This window comes from Entelurus aequoreus, linkage group LG12, assembly GCF_033978785.1.
Source record: "Entelurus aequoreus isolate RoL-2023_Sb linkage group LG12, RoL_Eaeq_v1.1, whole genome shotgun sequence".
Classification (NCBI taxonomy): Eukaryota; Metazoa; Chordata; class Actinopteri; order Syngnathiformes; family Syngnathidae; genus Entelurus; species Entelurus aequoreus.
The window spans coordinates 72843552-72863551 of NC_084742.1; the positions used below are offsets into that span (position 1 = coordinate 72843552).

General features: G+C 46.1%; 2 protein-coding genes across 4 annotated transcripts in view; both read right to left on the minus strand.

Moving 5' to 3' along the window:
- Positions 1-20000, minus strand: part of zgc:162331 (uncharacterized protein LOC793007 homolog) — a 192376-nt gene that overhangs the window by 77524 nt on the left and 94852 nt on the right. The gene's annotated exons all lie outside the window — the stretch shown is intronic.
- Positions 1-20000, minus strand: part of LOC133662950 (solute carrier family 13 member 4-like) — a 96698-nt gene that overhangs the window by 37961 nt on the left and 38737 nt on the right. For both annotated transcript variants that reach the window (XM_062067172.1, XM_062067171.1), the window contains exons 3-4: positions 2824-2960; positions 2401-2585 (exon numbers count right to left, since the gene is read on the minus strand). In XM_062067172.1, the coding sequence (XP_061923156.1) occupies positions 2401-2585; positions 2824-2960 (322 nt within the window). The remainder of the gene's footprint in view (positions 1-2400; positions 2586-2823; positions 2961-20000) is intronic.

The following is a 20000-nucleotide window of genomic DNA, read 5'->3' on the forward strand; positions in this document are numbered from 1 at the left end:
CGATATCCGATATTCCGATATTGTCCAAATCTTAATTATCAATACCGATATATACAGTGGTGGAATTAACACATTATTATGCCTAATTTGGACAACCAGGTATGGTGAACATAAGGTCCTTTTTTTAAAAATTATTTAAATAAAATAAGATAAATAAATTAAAAACATTTTCTTGAATAAAAAAGAAAGTAACACAATATAAAAACAGTTACATAGAAACTAGTAATGAATGAAAATGAGTCAAATGAACTGTTAAAGGTTAGTACTATTAGTGGAGCAGCAGCACGCACAATCATGTGTGCTTACGGACTGTATCCCTTGCAGACTGTATTGATATATATTGATATATAATGTAGGAAGCAGAATATTAATAACAGAAAGAAACAACCCTTTTGTGTGAATGAGTGTGAATGGGGAGGGAGGTTTTTTGGGTTGGTGCACTAATTGTAAGTTGGTGCACTAATTGTAAGTATCTTGTGGTTTTTATGTTGATTTAATTAAAAAAAACAACAACAAAAAAAACGATACCAATAATTAAAAAAACGATACCGATCATTTCCGATATTTTATTTTAAAGCATTTATCGGCCGATAATATCGGCCTGCCGATATTATCGGCCGACATCTCTATTAAAAAGCTAGCATAAATGTTAGCATGTTGACAGAGGACAAGTTAGCATACTTCTAAGATGGCGCCAAGCATTAAAAATGCACTATTTTTTAGGGGTAAATATACAAAATGTGCAAAACAGCTAGCATAAAACATTAACATGCAAATAAATGAGACGTTAGCATACTTCCAAAATGGCGCCGAGTATCAAAAACCACAATTTTTCTGTTAAAACATACAAATTTAGCTAAAACGTTAGCATATTAAGCTAGCACTTGACAGTGTAAGAGGAAATACCAAAATGTACTATTTTTAGGTGTAGCCATAAAATGTTAGCATACTTCCAAGATGGCACCGAGTACCACAAATCATCATAAACACACAAAAATAGTTACAAAAACCTTTATTGTGTCAACCTTCTCACGAGTATGCTAACAGTTCACTATAGGAAGGTTTGGCTCTGCCAAGCAATTCAATGAATAAATGGAGGTTGACATTAACCCTCACTGTTACCTGACAGGCGGCGTGCAAAGGTGAGTGCGGTTAGTGACAAACACAAAACAGCTGCAGTTGACATTAACCCTCACTGTTACCTGACAGGCGGCGTGCAAAGGTGAGTGCGGTTAGTGACAAACACAAAACAGCTGCAGTTGACATTAACCCTCACTGTTACCTGACAGGTGGCGTGCAAAGGTGAGTGCGGTTAGTGACAAACACAAAACAGCTGCAGTTGACATTAACCCTCACTGTTACCTGACAGGTGGCGTGCAAAGGTGAGTGCGGTTAGTGACAAACACAAAACAGCTGCAGTTGACATTAACCCTCACTGTTACCTGACAGGTGGCGTGCAAAGGTGAGTGCGGTTAGTGACAAACACAAAACAGCTGCAGTTGACATTAACCCTCACTGTTACCTGACAGGTGGCGTGCAAAGGTGAGTGCGGTTAGTGACAAACACAAAACAGCTGCAGTTGACATTAACCCTCACTGTTACCTGACAGGCGGCGTGCAGAGGTGAGTGCAGTTAGTGACAAACACAAAACAGCTGCAGTTGACATTAACCCTCACTGTTACCTGACAGGCGGCGTGCAAAGGTGAGTGCGGTTAGTGACAAACACAAAACAGCTGCAGTTGACATTAACCCTCACTGTTACCTGACAGGCGGCGTGCAAAGGTGAGTGTGGTTAGTGACAAACACAAAACAGCTGCAGTTGACATTAACCCTCACTGTTACCTGACAGGCGGCGTGCAAAGGTGAGTGTGGTTAGTGACAAACACAAAATAGCTGCAGTTGACATTAACCCTCACTGTTACCTGACAGGCGGCGTGCAAAGGTGAGTGCGGTTAGTGACAAACACAAAACAGCTGCAGTTGACATTAACCCTCACTGTTACCTGACAGGCGGCGTGCAAAGGTGAGTGTGGTTAGTGACAAACACAAAACAGCTGCAGTTGACATTAACCCTCACTGTTACCTGACAGGCGGCGTGCAAAGGTGAGTGTGGTTAGTGACAAACACAAAACAGCTGCAGTTGACATTAACCCTCACTGTTACCTGACAGGCGGCGTGCAAAGGTGAGTGCGGTTAGTGACAAACACAAAACAGCTGCAGTTGACATTAACCCTCACTGTTACCTGACAGGCGGCGTGCAAAGGTGAGTGTGGTTAGTGACAAACACAAAACAGCTGCAGTTGACATTAACCCTCACTGTTACCTGACAGGCGGCGTGCAGAGGTGAGTGCGGTTAGTGACAAACACAAAACAGGTGGTGTTTGCATGACATCATCCTTACCGCTGTCATCCTCCATGTCATCCTCCATGTTGTCCGCCATGTTGTCCTCCATGTTGTCCGCCATGCCGGTGCAAATGAGTTGCTGCAGCACGGCCTCCGCTATTGGCATCACCATGGCCGTGGTGGAGGTGTTGCTGAGCCACATGGACAGGAAGGTGGTGCAACACATGAAGCCCAGCACCAACCTGCACGGGAGGACACTTTATTCATGTGCTGCACATCCAACAAGTTCATCAAAGTAAGGTCCAAAAACACATTCAAGGACATCAAGGAGCACAGATGCCTGTTCTACATACAGCTACAAAAGAAAAAGACAAGAAAAAAACACAAAAAGAACAATAAATAGCATATAAAGCAGGAAAAAGGCCACAAAACATTACACACATTCCTTCCCTTCATGCATCAAGAAGTGTGAGTGCTCACATGCCAGGCTTGGCCCCCGCCATCATCACCATACGCAGGGCCACACGCTTGTGGAGGTTCCACTTCTCGATGGACGCAGCCAGACAGATGACTCCCATCAGCAGCAGGGTGGTGTCTTTGCTGTACTCCGCCGCCACCTGCACACACCCACAAATGTCCACTTCCTTTTGTTGTCTGACAGCAAGTTACCCTCCCTCACCTGCACACACCCGCAAATGTTCACTTCCTTTTGTTGTCTGACAGCAAGTTACCCTCCCTCACCTGCACACACCCACAAATGTCCACTTCCTTTTGTTGTCTGACAGCAAGTTACCCTCCCTCACCTGCACACACCCGCAAATGTTCACTTCCTTTTGTTGTCTGACAGCAAGTTACCCTCCCTCACCTGCACACACCCACAAATGTTCACTTCCTTTTGTTGTCTGACAGCAAGTTACCCTCCCTCACCTGCACACACCCGCAAATGTTCACTTCCTTTTGTTGTCTGACAGCAAGTTACCCTCCCTCACCTGCACACACCCGCAAATGTGCACTTCCTTTTGTTGTCTGACAGCAAGTTACCCTCCCTCACCTGCACACACCCGCAAATGTGCACTTCCTTTTGTTGTCTGACAGCAAGTTACCCTCCCTCACCTGCACACACCCGCAAATGTGCACTTCCTTTTGTTGTCTGACAGCAAGTTACCCTCCCTCACCTGCACACACACCCGCAAATGTGCACTTCCTTTTGTTGTCTGACAGCAAGTTACCCTCCCTCACCTGCACACACCCGCAAATGTGCACTTCCTTTTGTTGTCTGACAGCAAGTTACCCTCCCTCACCTGCACACACCCGCAAATGTGCACTTCCTTTTGTTGTCTGACAGCAAGTTACCCTCCCTCACCTGCACACACCCACAAATGTTCACTTCCTTTTGTTGTCTGACAGCAAGTTACCCTCCCTCACCTGCACACACCCGCAAATGTTCACTTCCTTTTGTTGTCTGACAGCAAGTTACCCTCCCTCACCTGCACACACCCGCAAATGTGCACTTCCTTTTGTTGTCTGACAGCAAGTTACCCTCCCTCACCTGCACACACCCGCAAATGTGCACTTCCTTTTGTTGTCTGACAGCAAGTTACCCTCCCTCACCTGCACACACCCGCAAATGTGCACTTCCTTTTGTTGTCTGACAGCAAGTTACCCTCCCTCACCTGCACACACCCGCAAATGTGCACTTCCTTTTGTTGTCTGACAGCAAGTTACCCTCCCTCACCTGCACACACCCGCAAATGTGCACTTCCTTTTGTTGTCTGACAGCAAGTTACCCTCCCTCACCTGCACACACCCGCAAATGTGCACTTCCTTTTGTTGTCTGACAGCAAGTTACCCTCCCTCACCTGCACACACCCACAAATGTTCACTTCCTTTTGTTGTCTGACAGCAAGTTTACCCTCCCTCACCTGCACACACCCGCAAATGTTCACTTCCTTTTGTTGTCTGACAGCAAGTTACCCTCCCTCACCTGCACACACCCGCAAATGTGCACTTCCTTTTGTTGTCTGACAGCAAGTTACCCTCCCTCACCTGCACACACCCCGCAAATGTGCACTTCCTTTTGTTGTCTGACAGCAAGTTACCCTCCCTCACCTGCACACACCCGCAAATGTGCACTTCCTTTTGTTGTCTGACAGCAAGTTACCCTCCCTCACCTGCACACACCCGCAAATGTGCACTTCCTTTTGTTGTCTGACAGCAAGTTACCCTCCCTCACCTGCACACACCCGCAAATGTGCACTTCCTTTTGTTGTCTGACAGCAAGTTACCCTCCCTCACCTGCACACACCCGCAAATGTGCACTTCCTTTTGTTGTCTGACAGCAAGTTACCCTCCCTCACCTGCACACACCCGCAAATGTGCACTTCCTTTTGTTGTCTGACAGCAAGTTACCCTCCCTCACCTGCACACACCCGCAAATGTGCACTTCCTTTTGTTGTCTGACAGCAAGTTACCCTCCCTCACCTGTTAGACTTTCCACGGCCTCGTCTGCTCACCTCTCGCCCACTTTCTTTGCCCCATCACTCAGCAGTTTAGTAATAAATGGAAATTTTCTTTTTTCAACAACATAAATGCCATCCATCCATCCATCTTCTTCCGCTTATCCGAGGTCGGGTCGCGGGGGCAGCAGCCTAAGCAGGGAAGCCCAGACTTCCCTCTCCCCAGCCACTTCGTCCAGCTCTTCCCGGGGGATCTCGAGGCGTTCCCAGGCCAGCCGGGAGACATAGTCTTCCCAACGTGTCCTGGGTCTTCCCCGTGGCCTCCTACCGGTCGGACGTGCCCTAAACACCTCCCTAGGGAGACGTTCGGGTGGCATCCTGAGCAGATGCCCGAACCACCTCATCTGGCTCCTCTCCATGTGGAGGAGCAGTGGCTTTACTTTGAGTTCCTCCCGGATGACAGAGCTTCTCACCCTATCTCTAAGGGAGAGACCCGCCACCCAGCGGGGGAAACTCATTTGGGCCGCTTGTACCCGTGATCTTGTCCTTTCGGTCATAACCCAAAGCTCATGACCATAGGTGAGGATGGGAACGTAGATCGAGCGGTAAATTGAGAGCTTTGCCTTCCGGCTCAGCTCCTTCTTCACCACAACAGATCGATACAGCGTCCGCATTACTGAAGACGCCGCACCGATCCGCCTGTCGATCTCACCATCCACTCTTCCCTCACACGTGAACAAGACTCCCAGGTACTTGAACTCCTCCACTTGGGGCAGGGTCTCCTCCCCAACCTGGAGATGGCACTCCACCCTTTTCCGGGCGAGAACCATGGACTCGGACTTGGAGGTGCTGATTCTCATCCCAGTCGCTTCACACTCGGCTGCGAACCGATCCAGTGAGAGCTGAAGATCCTGGCCAGATGAAGCCATCAGGACCACATCATCTGCAGAAAGCAGAGACCTAATCCTGCAGCCACCAAACCGGATACCCTCAACGCCTTGACTGCGCCTAGAAATTCTGTCTATAAAAGTTATGAACAGAATGGGTGACAAAGGGCAGCCTTGGCGGAGTCCAACCCTCACTGGAAACGTGTCCGACTTACTGCCGGCAATGCGGACCAAGCTCTGGCACTGATCATAAAAGGAGAGGACTAAGCTCTGGCACTGATCATACAAGGAGAGGACCAAGCTCTGACACTGATCATACAAGGAGAGGACCAAGCTCTGACACTGATCATAAAAGGAGAGGACCAAGCTCTGGCACTGATCATAAAAGGAGAGGACTAAGCTCTGGCACTGATCATAAAAGGAGAGGACCAAGCTCTGACACTGATCATACAAGGAGAGGACTAAGCTCTGGCACTGATCATACAAGGAGAGGACCAAGCTCTGACACTGATCATACAAGGAGAGGACCAAGCTCTGGCACTGATCATAAAAGGAGAGGACCTAAGCTCTGGCACTGATCATAAAAGGAGAGGACTAAGCTCTGGCACTGATCATACAAGGAGAGGACCAAGCTCTGACACTGATCATACAAGGAGAGGACCAAGCTCTGACACTGATCATACAAGGAGAGGACCAAGCTCTGGCACTGATCATAAAAGGAGAGGACTAAGCTCTGGACACTGATCATACAAGGAGAGGACTAAGCTCTGACACTGATCATACAAGGAGAGGACCAAGCTCTGACACTGATCATACAAGGAGAGGACTAAGCTCTGACACTGATCATAAAAGGAGAGGACCAAGCTCTGACACTGATCATACAAGGAGAGGACCAAGCTCTGACACTGATCATACAAGGAGAGGACTAAGCTCTGACACTGATCATACAAGGAGAGGACCAAGCTCTGACACTGATCATACAAGGAGAGGACCAAGCTCTGACACTGATCATAAAAGGAGAGGACTAAGCTCTGGCACTGATCATACAAGGAGAGGACCAAGCTCTGACACTGATCATACAAGGAGAGGACTAAGCTCTGGCACTGATCATACAAGGAGAGGACCAAGCTCTGACACTGATCATACAAGGAGAGGACCAAGCTCTGGCACTGATCATAAAAGGAGAGGACTAAGCTCTGGCACTGATCATAAAAGGAGAGGACTAAGCTCTGACACTGATCATACAAGGAGAGGACTAAGCTCTGACACTGATCATACAAGGAGAGGACTAGCTCTGACACTGATCATACAAGGAGAGGACTAAGCTCTGACACTGATCATACAAGGAGAGGACTAAGCTCTGACACTGATCATACAAGGAGAGGACCAAGCTCTGACACTGATCATACAAGGAGAGGACTAAGCTCTGACACTGATCATACAAGGAGAGGACCAAGCTCTGACACTGATCATACAAGGAGAGGACTAAGCTCTGACACTGATCATACAAGGAGAGGACTAAGCTCTGACACTGATCATACAAGGAGAGGACTAAGCTCTGACACTGATCATACAAGGAGAGGACTAAGCTCTGACACTGATCATACAAGGAGAGGACCAAGCTCTGACACTGATCATACAAGGAGAGGACTAAGCTCTGACACTGATCATACAAGGAGAGGACCAAGCTCTGACACTGATCATACAAGGAGAGGACTAAGCTCTGACACTGATCATACAAGGAGAGGACCAAGCTCTGACACTGATCATACAAGGAGAGACTAAGCTCTGACACTGATCATACAAGGAGAGGACCAAGCTCTGACACTGATCATACAAGGAGAGGACTAAGCTCTGACACTGATCATACAAGGAGAGGACTAAGCTCTGACACTGATCATACAAGGAGAGGACCAAGCTCTGACACTGATCATACAAGGAGAGGACTAAGCTCTGACACTGATCATACAAGGAGAGGACCAAGCTCTGACACTGATCATACAAGGAGAGGACTAAGCTCTGACACTGATCATACAAGGAGAGGACCAAGCTCTGACACTGATCATACAAGGAGTAGGACTAAGCTCTGACACTGATCATACAAGGAGAGGACAAGCTCTGACACTGATCATACAAGGAGAGGGACTAAGCTCTGACACTGATCATACAAGGAGAGGACTAAGCTCTGACACTGATCATACAAGGAGAGGACTAAGCTCTGACACTGATCATACAAGGAGAGGACCAAGCTCTGACACTGATCATACAAGGAGAGGACTAAGCTCTGACACTGATCATACAAGGAGAGGACCAAGCTCTGACACTGATCATACAAGGAGAGGACTAAGCTCTGACACTGATCATACAAGGAGAGGACCAAGCTCTGACACTGATCATACAAGGAGAGGACTAAGCTCTGACACTGATCATACAAGGAGAGGACTAAGCTCTGACACTGATCATACAAGGAGAGGACCAAGCTCTGACACGGATCATACAAGGAGAGGACTAAGCTCTGACACTGATCATACAAGGAGAGGACCAAGCTCTGACACTGATCATACAAGGAGAGGACCAAGCTCTGACACTGATCATACAAGGAGAGGACCAAGCTCTGACACTGATCATACAAGGAGAGGACCAAGCTCTGACACTGATCATACAAGGAGAGGACCAAGCTCTGACACTGATCATACAGGGAGCGGACCGCCACAATCAGACAGTCCGACACCCATACTTTCCAACCCTCCCCGATTTTCCCAGGAGAGTCCTGAATTTCAGTGCCCCTCCCGAAAATCTCCCGGGGCCACCATTCTCACAAATTTCTCCCGATTTCCACCCGGACAACAATATTGCTACACCATCCTTCACTGGGTGCCGTTTCCGGCCGGACAATAATACGGTTACACCTCGAAGTCAAGCGTGGGAAGTACGCTTGCAGGTTCAAAATGATTGGAAAAAATGATTTCAGTTGATCCAGACAACTCGAAGGGGAAGTGGTATGTTGCCTGCAAAGTTTGTAGATCCCACTTCTCCATTGAACCCGGTGGCCGAACGGATATAGTCACTCATGAACGGTCAGAGAAGCCCAAGGCTGGTCCCAGACCAGTATTTATGGGCCACCTTGCTAAATGGATATAGTCACTCATGAACGGTCAGAGAAGCCCAAGGCTGGTCCCAGACCAGTATTATGGGCCACCTTGCTAAATGGATATAGTCACTCATGAACGGTCAGAGAAGCCCAAGGCTGGTCCCAGACCAGTATTATGGGCCACCTTGCTAAACGGATATAGTCACTCATGAACGGTCAGAGAAGCCCAAGGCTGGTCCCAGACCAGTATTATGGGCCACCTTGCTAAATGGATATAGTCACTCATGAACGGTCAGAGAAGCCCAAGGCTGGTCCCAGACCAGTATTATGGGCCACCTTGCTAAATGGATATAGTCACTCATGAACGGTCAGAGAAGCCCAAGGCTGGTCCCAGACCAGTATTATGGGCCACCTTGCTAAATGGATATAGTCACTCATGAACGGTCAGAGAAGCCCAAGGCTGGTCCCAGACCAGTATTATGGGCCACCTTGCTAAATGGATATAGTCACTCATGAACGGTCAGAGAAGCCCAAGGCTGGTCCCAGACCAGTATTATGGGCCACCTTGCTAAATGGATATAGTCACTCAGGAACGGTCAGAGAAGCCCAAGGCTGGTCCCAGACCAGTATTATGGGCCACCTTGCTAAATGGATATAGTCACTCATGAACGGTCAGAGAAGCCCAAGGCTGGTCCCAGACCAGTATTATGGGCCACCTTGCTAAACGGATATAGTCACTCATGAACGGTCAGAGAAGCCCAAGGCTGGTCCCAGACCAGTATTATGGGCCACCTTGCTAAATGGATATAGTCACTCATGAACGGTCAGAGAAGCCCCAAGGCTGGTCCCAGACCAGTATTATGGGCCACCTTGCTAAATGGATATAGTCACTCATGAACGGTCAGAGAAGCCAAGGCTGGTCCCCAGACCAGTATTATGGGCCACCTTGCTAAATGGATATAGTCACTCATGAACGGTCAGAGAAGCCCAAGGCTGGTCCCAGACCAGTATTATGGGCCACCTTGCTAAATGGATATAGTCACTCATGAACGGTCAGAGAAGCCCAAGGCTGGTCCCAGACCAGTATTATGGGCCACCTTGCTAAATGGATATAGTCACTCATGAACGGTCAGAGAAGCCCAAGGCTGGTCCCAGACCAGTATTATGGGCCACCTTGCTAAATGGAGACCTGAGGGTGTAACTTATGCCGAGACAAAGATGGCTATGCTGATAGCTACAAGCAACATCCCGTTGTCATTTGCGGATGTTTTCAACAAATCCATGAAGGATATGTTCCCGGATTCAGAGATCGCTCACCAGTACGCAAATGGCAGAACAAAGACTACTCAAATAGTGAAAGGTGAGCGTATAAGGTTGCCACCCATCCCGTATGATACGGAGTCGTCCCGTATTTTAAGATTCAATTGTTAAATATTATTTAATTGTTTTTAAAGTAAGCAGGAAGTACAGTACAGTTAGTAGCAAAACTGTGTTTTCATTAGTGTGTATTTGATAGGTGCCATTGTCCCGCAATTGGACAAGGAAGTGATGGAACTGTGCCATAACCAAACCTTTGGTCTGATGTGTGATGAAAGCACAAACAGAAACAAGGATAAAGTATGTCTTGTGTATGGGCTGTGCTACTAGCGGCCAAGCATTGTGTATGGGCTGTGCTACTAGCGGCCAAGCATTGTGTATGGGCTGTGCTACTAGCGGCCAAGCATTGTGTATGGGCTGTGCTACTAGCGGCCAAGCATTGTGTATGGGCTGTGCTACTAGCGGCCAAGCATTGTGTATGGGCTGTGCTACTAGCGGCCAAGCATTGTGTATGGGCTGTGCTACTAGCGGCCAAGCATTGTGTATGGGCTGTGCTACTAGCGGCCAAGCATTGTGTATGGGCTGTGCTACTAGCGGCCAAGCATTGTGTATGGGCTGTGCTACTAGCGGCCAAGCATTGTGTATGGGCTGTGCTACTAGCGGCCAAGCATTGTGTATGGGCTGTGCTACTAGCGGCCAAGCATTGTGTATGGGCTGTGCTACTAGCGGCCAAGCATTGTGTATGGGCTGTGCTACTAGCGGCCAAGCATTGTGTTTGGGCTGTGCTACTAGCGGCCAAGCATTGTGTATGGGCTGTGCTACTAGCGGCCAAGCATTGTGTATGGGCTGTGCTACTAGCGGCCAAGCATTGTGTATGGGCTGTGCTACTAGCGGCCAAGCATTGTGTATGGGCTGTGCTACTAGCGGCCAAGCATTGTGTATGGGCTGTGCTACTAGCGGCCAAGCATTGTGTATGGGCTGTGCTACTAGCGGCCAAGCATTGTGTATGGGCTGTGCTACTAGCGGCCAAGCATTGTGTATGGGCTGTGCTACTAGCGGCCAAGCATTGTGTATGGGCTGTGCTACTAGCGGCCAAGCATTGTGTATGGGCTGTGCTACTAGCGGCCAAGCATTGTGTATGGGCTGTGCTACTAGCGGCCAAGCATTGTGTATGGGCTGTGCTACTAGCGGACAAGCATTGTGTATGGGCTGTGCTACTAGCGGCCAAGCATTGTGTATGGCTGTGCTACTAGCGGACAAGCATTGTGTATGGGCTGTGCTACTAGCGGCCAAGCATTGTGTTTGGGCTGTGCTACTAGCGGCCAAGCATTGTGTATGGGCTGTGCTACTAGCGGCCAAGCATTGTGTATGGGCTGTGCTACTAGCGGCCAAGCATTGTGTATGGGCTGTGCTACTAGCGGCCAAGCATTGTGTATGGGCCTGTGCTACTAGCGGCCAAGCATTGTGTATGGGCTGTGCTACTAGCGGCCAAGCATTGTGTATGGGCTGTGCTACTAGCGGCCAAGCATTGTGTATGGGCTGTGCTACTAGCGGCCAAGCATTGTGTTTGGGCTGTGCTACTAGCGGCCAAGCATTGTGTATGGGCTGTGCTACTAGCGGCCAAGCATTGTGTATGGGCTGTGCTACTAGCGGCCAAGCATTGTGTATGGGCTGTGCTACTAGCGGCCAAGCATTGTGTTTGGGCTGTGCTACTAGCGGCCAAGCATTGTGTATGGGCTGTGCTACTAGCGGCCAAGCATTGTGTATGGGCTGTGCTACTAGCGGCCAAGCATTGTGTATGGGCTGTGCTACTAGCGGCCAAGCATTGTGTATGGGCTGTGCTACTAGCGGCCAAGCATTGTGTATGGGCTGTGCTACTAGCGGCCAAGCATTGTGTATGGGCTGTGCTACTAGCGGCCAAGCATTGTGTATGGGCTGTGCTACTAGCGGCCAAGCATTGTGTATGGGCTGTGCTACTAGCGGCCAAGCATTGTGTATGGGCTGTGCTACTAGCGGCCAAGCATTGTGTATGGGCTGTGCTACTAGCGGCCAAGCATTGTGTATGGGCTGTGCTACTAGCGGCCAAGCACAATTGATATTTACATTAGTTTTGGATGATACCACACATTTAGGTATCGATCCGATACCAAGTAGTTACAGGATCATACATATTTAAAGTTGTCATGTGTCCAGGGTAGGTTGTACGGTATACCGCCGCTCATAAAGTACCACGGTACCAATGAATTTAAAACAGTACTTTATTGCCTCTGAAAAACATTACTTTTTTTTTTTTACGTGACATTGCTGGTTTTACGAGCAGAGGAGCATGTTGGGCAGCGCACACACACAGAGTACTTACAAGCAGACACAGTGTGTAGACAGAAAAGGGAGAATGTTGGTGTAAAAAGTCAAGATAAAGGTGAAGTTATAACACTGAAACACCCTCAGGAAGAGCTGCTTTAACACATGGCTAGCTACTTAGCGGCTAACGTCCATCCAGAGTGTTTTAGCTCATTCTAAATCACTAATCCTGGTCTCCATGGTGGCAAATAAAGTCAGTTTCTTACAAGTAGCATTATCACTGGAGGACGAGGAATCGCTAAACATGCTTCACTACACAGCGTAGGAGGATACAATAGCTCACCACCGTCACAATGTAAACAAATGCCATGGGTGTATCTATACCTGACATCCACTGTAATGATACCAAGTTCAGGAGCGTATCTAGTCGATACTACTATGATACATTGATATTTTTTATTGTCACAAAATATTTTTTTCAAATGTATATTATGTTTATAAAGTCAGGAAAGGACTTTGAATATGACCAATGTATGATCCTGTAACTACTTGGTATCACATCCATACCCAAATGTGTGGTATCATCCAGAACTAATGTCAAGTATCAAAGAAGAGAAGAATAAGTGATTATTACATTTGAACAGAAGTGTAGATAGAACATGTTCAAACAGAAAATAAGCAGTGTTGGGTTAGTTACTGAAAACCAGTAACTAGTTACGTTACTAGTTACCTTATTTTAAAAGTAACTCAGTTACCAACTCAGTTACTTACACCAAAAGTAATTTGTTACTGTGAAAAGTAACTATTTAGTTACTTCTTTTTTTCTTCTTTTTTTTTTAAAAGCTTCCATTAATGTTCTTTTAGCCTTCATTTCAGTCCTGTTATGTTATTGCACTGGAGAATAATAATAATACAATGTGGTGATCAACTTCACATGCATCACTCAACTCTTCTAAGCAATGTGCTCTACATACAACACACAAACAATGTGCTCTACATACAACACACAAACAATGTGCTCTACATACAACACACAAACAATGTGCTCTACATACAACACACAAACAATGTGGTCTACATACAACACACAAACAATGTGGTCTACATACAACACACAAACAATGTGGTCTACATACAACACACAAACAATGTGCTCTACATACAACACACAAACAATGTGGTCTACATACAACACACAAACAATGTGCTCTACATACAACACACAAACAATGTGGTCTACATACAACACACAAACAATGTGGTCTACATACAACACGCAAACAATGTGGTCTACATACAACACACAAACAATGTGGTCTACATACAACACAAACAATGAGCTCTACATACAACACACAAACAATGTGCTCTACATACAACACACAAACAATGTGGTCTACATACAACACACAAACAATGTGCTCTACATACAACACACAAACAATGTGGTCTACATACAACACACAAACAATGTGGTCTACATACAACACACAAACAATGTGCTCTACATACAACACACAAACAATGTGCTCTACATACAACACACAAACAATGTGGTCCACATACAACACACAAACAATGTGCTCTACATACAACACACAAACAATGTGCTCTACATACAACACACAAACAATGTGGTCTACATACAACACACAAACAATGTGCTCTACATACAACACACAAACAATGTGGTCTACATACAACACACAAACAATGTGCTCTACATACAACACACAAACAATGTGGTCTACATACAACACACAAACAATGTGCTCTACATACAACACACAAACAATGTGCTCTACATACAACACACAAACAATGTGCTCTACATACAACACACAAACAATGTGGTCTACATACAACACACAAACAATGTGCTCTACATACAACACACAAACAATGTGGTCTACATACAACACACAAACAATGTGCTCTACATACAACACACAAACAATGTGCTCTACATACAACACACAATGTGCTCTACATACAACACACAAACAATGTGCTCTACATACAACACACAAACAATGTGCTCTACATACAACACACAAACAATGTGCTCTACATACAAACACACAAACAATGTGCTCTACATACAACACACAAACAATGTGCTCTACATACAACACACAAACAATGTGCTCTACATACAACACACAAACAATGTGGTCTACATACAACACACAAACAATGTGGTCTACATACAACACACAAACAATGTGCTCTACATACAACACACAAACAATGTGCTCTACATACAACACACAAACAATGTGGGTCTACATACAACACACAAACAATGTGCTCTACATACAACACACAAACAATGTGCTCTACATACAACACACAAACAATGTGGTCTACATACAACACACAAACAATGTGCTGTACATACAACACACAATGTGCTCTACATACAACACACAAACAATGTGCTCTACATACAACACACAAACAATGTGGTCTACATACAACACACAAACAATGTGGTCTACATACAACACACAAACAATGTGCTCTACATACAACACACAAACAATGTGGTCTACATACAACACACAAAAAATGTGCTCTACATACAACACACAAACAAGGTGCTCTACATACAACACACAAAACAATGTGGTCTACATACAACACAAACACAAACAATGTGCTCTACATACAACACACAAACAATGTGCTCTACATACAACACACAAACAATGTGGTCTACATACAACACACAAACAATGTGGTCTACATACAACACACAAACAATGTGGTCTACATACAACACACAAACAATGTGCTCTACATACAACACACAAACAATGTGGTCTACATACAACACACAAACAATGTGCTCTACATACAACACACAAACAATGTGGTCTACATACAACACACAAACAATGTGCTCTACATACAACACACAAACAAGGTGCTCTACATACAACACACAAACAATGTGGTCTACATACAACACACAAACAATGTGCTCTACATACAACACACAAACAATGTGGTCTACATACAACACACAAACAATGTGCTCTACATACAACACACAAACAATGTGGTCTACATACAACACACAAACAATGTGGTCTACATACAACACACAAACAATGTGGTCTACATACAACACACAAACAATGTGCTCTACATACAACACACAAACAATGTGCTCTACATACAACACACAAACAATGTGCTCTACATACAACACACAAAGACAAAGATATGTTTCAAAGGGCCAATTTGTTTCAGGTCAGAAAACTATTTGAACTAGCTGCAACATAACATACATAAGTAACAAACAGCATAATAACAACATAGCTGTAAAGCAAGGAAGGCACACACTACATACACACACACTACATACACAAAGGCACACACTACATACACACACTACATACACACACACTACATACACACACACTACATACACAAAGGCACACACTACATACACACACACTACATACACAAAGGCACACACTACTTACACACACACTACATACACAAAGGCACACACTACATACACACACACTACATACACAAAGGCACACACTACATACACATACACTACATACACAAAGGCACACACTACATACACACACACTACATACACACACACTACATGCACACACACATGACATACACACACACTACATACACACACACTACATACACACACACTACATACACACACACATGACATACACACACACTACATACACACACACTACATACACACACACTACATACACACACACTACATACACAAAGGCACACACTACATACACACACACTACATACACACACACATGACATACACACACACTACATACACACACACTACATACACACACAAAGGCACACACTACATACACACACACTACATACACACACACATGACATACACACACACTACATACACACACACTACATACACACACACTACATACACAAAGCCTCACCAGGCATTTTTTTCTCTCATGGAATTGTGAAATAAAATCATGTCTTCAGGAGATCCGTACTGAAGCCCAGACAGTCGACACATTTCCCCAGTTTTAGTTTAGAAATAAGGAAAGATTGGCCTGGCCCACTAGCATCCCTCTTTATGTTTGTGAACTTTATAGTCTATACATTTAGAGTGGTGTGATAATCAAACACTCTAGAAGTCTAGAATGAAAGAGTATATAAGAGAATTGCCAGAGTGTGTGTACCTTCAGTGCTGAATCCTCAGAGTTTGGAGTGTTTTCTTTAGCTTGCTTTCCATGTTTATGTGCTCACTGTCCACTGTGTCCAGGAACTTGAAAAATGTTTTTGTGCCATTTGCTGTTTGACGCCCGCTATCATGCTAATTAGCTGCCTGAAAGCGGGTGACTCCACTGTAGAAATAGCCTGCATGTCTTCTAGCACATACGCTGCAATGGCTCTATCAATGTTGTCCTGGCTAGCAGTTAAAATCCAGCCGCTGTTGCTTAGGTGGAGGTGAAGTGTGTCTCTCTTTACTAGCTTCGTCGAAGCATGTTGCTTTTGTAGGTGTTACAGCAGATTTGAATTGCTGTTTTGGGCAGTAGATAGGATCTTTGATCCAAGGCACAACTTACATTTAACTAAAATGTTATTTTCTTTGTGCTCGACAAAAGAAAAGTAGTGAGAATATCTCCATGTTAAGAAACTGGACTTCGGCTCCGCCATGATGTCTTGTTAGTAATGTTACTGCATACGTTAGCTTAATAAACAATTTTAAAAAAAACAATTTTGTGACAATAAAAAATATCAATGTAATGTATTGACAAGTTATGGTTCTTGTACTTGGTATCGTTACAGTCGATATTTGTATAGATCCACTCATTTGTTTACATTGAGGAGTGCTAGCTTGCTGTTAGCCGTGGGCTATTGTATCCTCTTACGGTGTGTAGTGAAGCATGTTTAGCTATTCCTCGTCCTCCAGTGATAATGTTATTTGTAAGAAACGTACTTTATTTGTCACCATGGAGGCGAGGATTAATAATTTAGAAGTAGCTAGTAGTGTGGACTAATGTTAGTCGCTAGCTAGTTAGTAATTATGGCTTAAAGCACGGCTTTCAGAGCCGAATTAAAAGTTTATAGCGCGTGTTGTGTTGATGTGTGCTGATGTTGACTCGCAACATGCACGTCGGTGCGCCATTAGGTGCGTGAAAGAAAAGTATTTTTCAAAGGCAGTATAGTACCTTATGTGTGTTGCTACCTATGCTAACTTTTCCCATGTTAGAATGCAAAGGTTTTATACTTGCATTTTAGCTCATTTTAATCACTTAATCCTAAAAAACAGGGATTTTCATACTTGGCCCCATCTTGCAAGTATGCTAACTGTTCCTATATTAGCATGCTAATGTTTTATGCTAGCATTTTTAGCATCTATTAATCATCAAAATCCCCCAGCTCTTTGTCGCCGCCGCAGGTATCAAATTGAGGTCATTTGGAAGCAAGACATAATAGCAGACAGGAAATGTTGCATAAATGCTTGCACGCCATCACAAGAGGCTTACAGCGCGGTTAAGAGGCGATTTGGTCACATGAGGCTCACCTTTTATGTAACCTTGTCAGGAGAAAGGGAAAGAAAACAATCGTGTGTTTTACAAGGTTCACCGAAATAAAGTTGGATTGGAAAGTATATTTGTATCTTTCCAACAAAGTAATACATGAAGGTGGGATGGATACATCAAAGTATTTTAAAACAACATTTCAAACTGAAAAATCTAGTTTTGATGACATTTGAAAAACACTAAAGTGTATTCCGAGTAAGGTTTGCCATTATATGAGTTGTGTTGTTTTTGTTCCTACGTTCCCTGAACGCAACGCGATATACAATAGTGGCGTCCTTATAGTCATTTTGCTAAAATGTCACGATTCCACACCCTCTCTTAAAAACTGGAACGGTAAAAAAATACTTGAATCTGAAAAAAACAACAAATCTCAGATATGAAAATCTCGAGTGTTTGTGTTTGTGTACTTGGACTGGTGTGTAACATTTGGAAGAAACCAAACTTCTGGCCCTAATTGAACTTTCTGAACAGTTAACTTTGATATTCTTGTTACTGTTGTGAAAATGACTTTGAAAAAGTCATTAACTTTAGTTACTCGTTACTTTGTAATTGTGGGGGGCGTGGCCTGCGGACCTGCAGTGAAGCGGGGTGTGCCAGGACCGGCTTCAAGATTAGCGACAGGTGCGTAGACGGCCCACCTGGGCCAGCATATCTAATCACCTGTCGCTCTGTTAAAAAGCAGCAGCCGGGAAGGAGAGGGCTTGGTTGGGTTGGAGCACGAGCGAGAACTTGCAAGAACTATGGCTGAAAAGCATAACAACAGACATTTAATGAAAAATAAATCCTTGTTCAAAACCATGAACAAAAGTGTCATGTCCGTAATTGGTGGTCTGAAGAACCCGGAGGAGCAAGTCTTCCACAATTTGGCGCCCAACATGGCTGGACCACCGCAGGCGGGGGAGGACGACCCCTGACAGCTCTCGCGGGCGTGCTCGCCGAGGTGGCAGCAAACAGCCACCAGCAGAGCCAGATTGGCGGACCGGGTGGGAGCGGCACGGCCAACATCAGCGGCCGTCATCGTGCAGCGCATGGGGGAGAAGGAAGACCCCCATGCCTTTATGGACATTTTTGCGGCCACGGGAAAAGCATGCGCGTGGCCAGAAGAGGAGTGGGGGGGTGTGGCTTTTGCCACTCCTGACGGGGGAGACACGACGAGCAGTGCTCAGCCTGCCGGCGGCCTCCCGGGTGCACTTCCCGGACCTCAGGAGGGCGGTGCTGGACCGGACGGGGTGCACCGCCGAAGAGTACCATCGCCAGTTCCGGTCGATGCACCTGGGGAAGGAGGACCGCCCGTTCACCTTTGGCCAACGGCTCCAGGAGGCGGTGACGCGCTGGCTGTAGCCGGGAGAGGGAGACGGCCGACTCTTGGACCAGATCATCCGTTCCTGGAGGCAATCCCGACGCGGACGGCCAACTGGATCCGGTACCACCGGCCCTGGGACTTCGCAGCAGCGGTGACCCTCGCCGAGGACCACCTGGCCGTTCACCGCGAGGCGCAACCGGCACTTACAACGTGCGGACAAAGCGCACAACAGCAAGAGGAGGGAGTATTGCAGATTCCCAAACATGACCCGTGTGACTCTCCCTCCGCAGGTCCCGGCTGCTGCCTTCAGAACATCTCCCACGCAGACGGCCCCTCAAACACTTGGGCAGGCGTGCTAGAGGCGTGGGCGGCCCGATCACGCGCGTCAGAGACTTCCGCAGGTGGAGGTGGGGTGCGTGACTCGGGTGGCCGGCCCTTCAGTGTCCTCCCTTGGACCGGGTGAGACGTACTGTATCAAGGTAAGGACATAGGCGATGGTGGATTCGGGCTGTGAGCAGACCATGATCCACCAGAACCTGGTTCGACCCGGGGCTTTGAGGCAGGCAACACGGCTAAAAAGTAGGTGTGTTCATGGGGATGTGCACAAGTACCCTATGGTGCCAGTGGAAATTTGGTATGAGGGACAAAAGCATAGGGTCAAGGTAGCTGTAAGTATGCACCTTTCACAACCCGTAATTTTGTGTGTGTGCTTTTAAA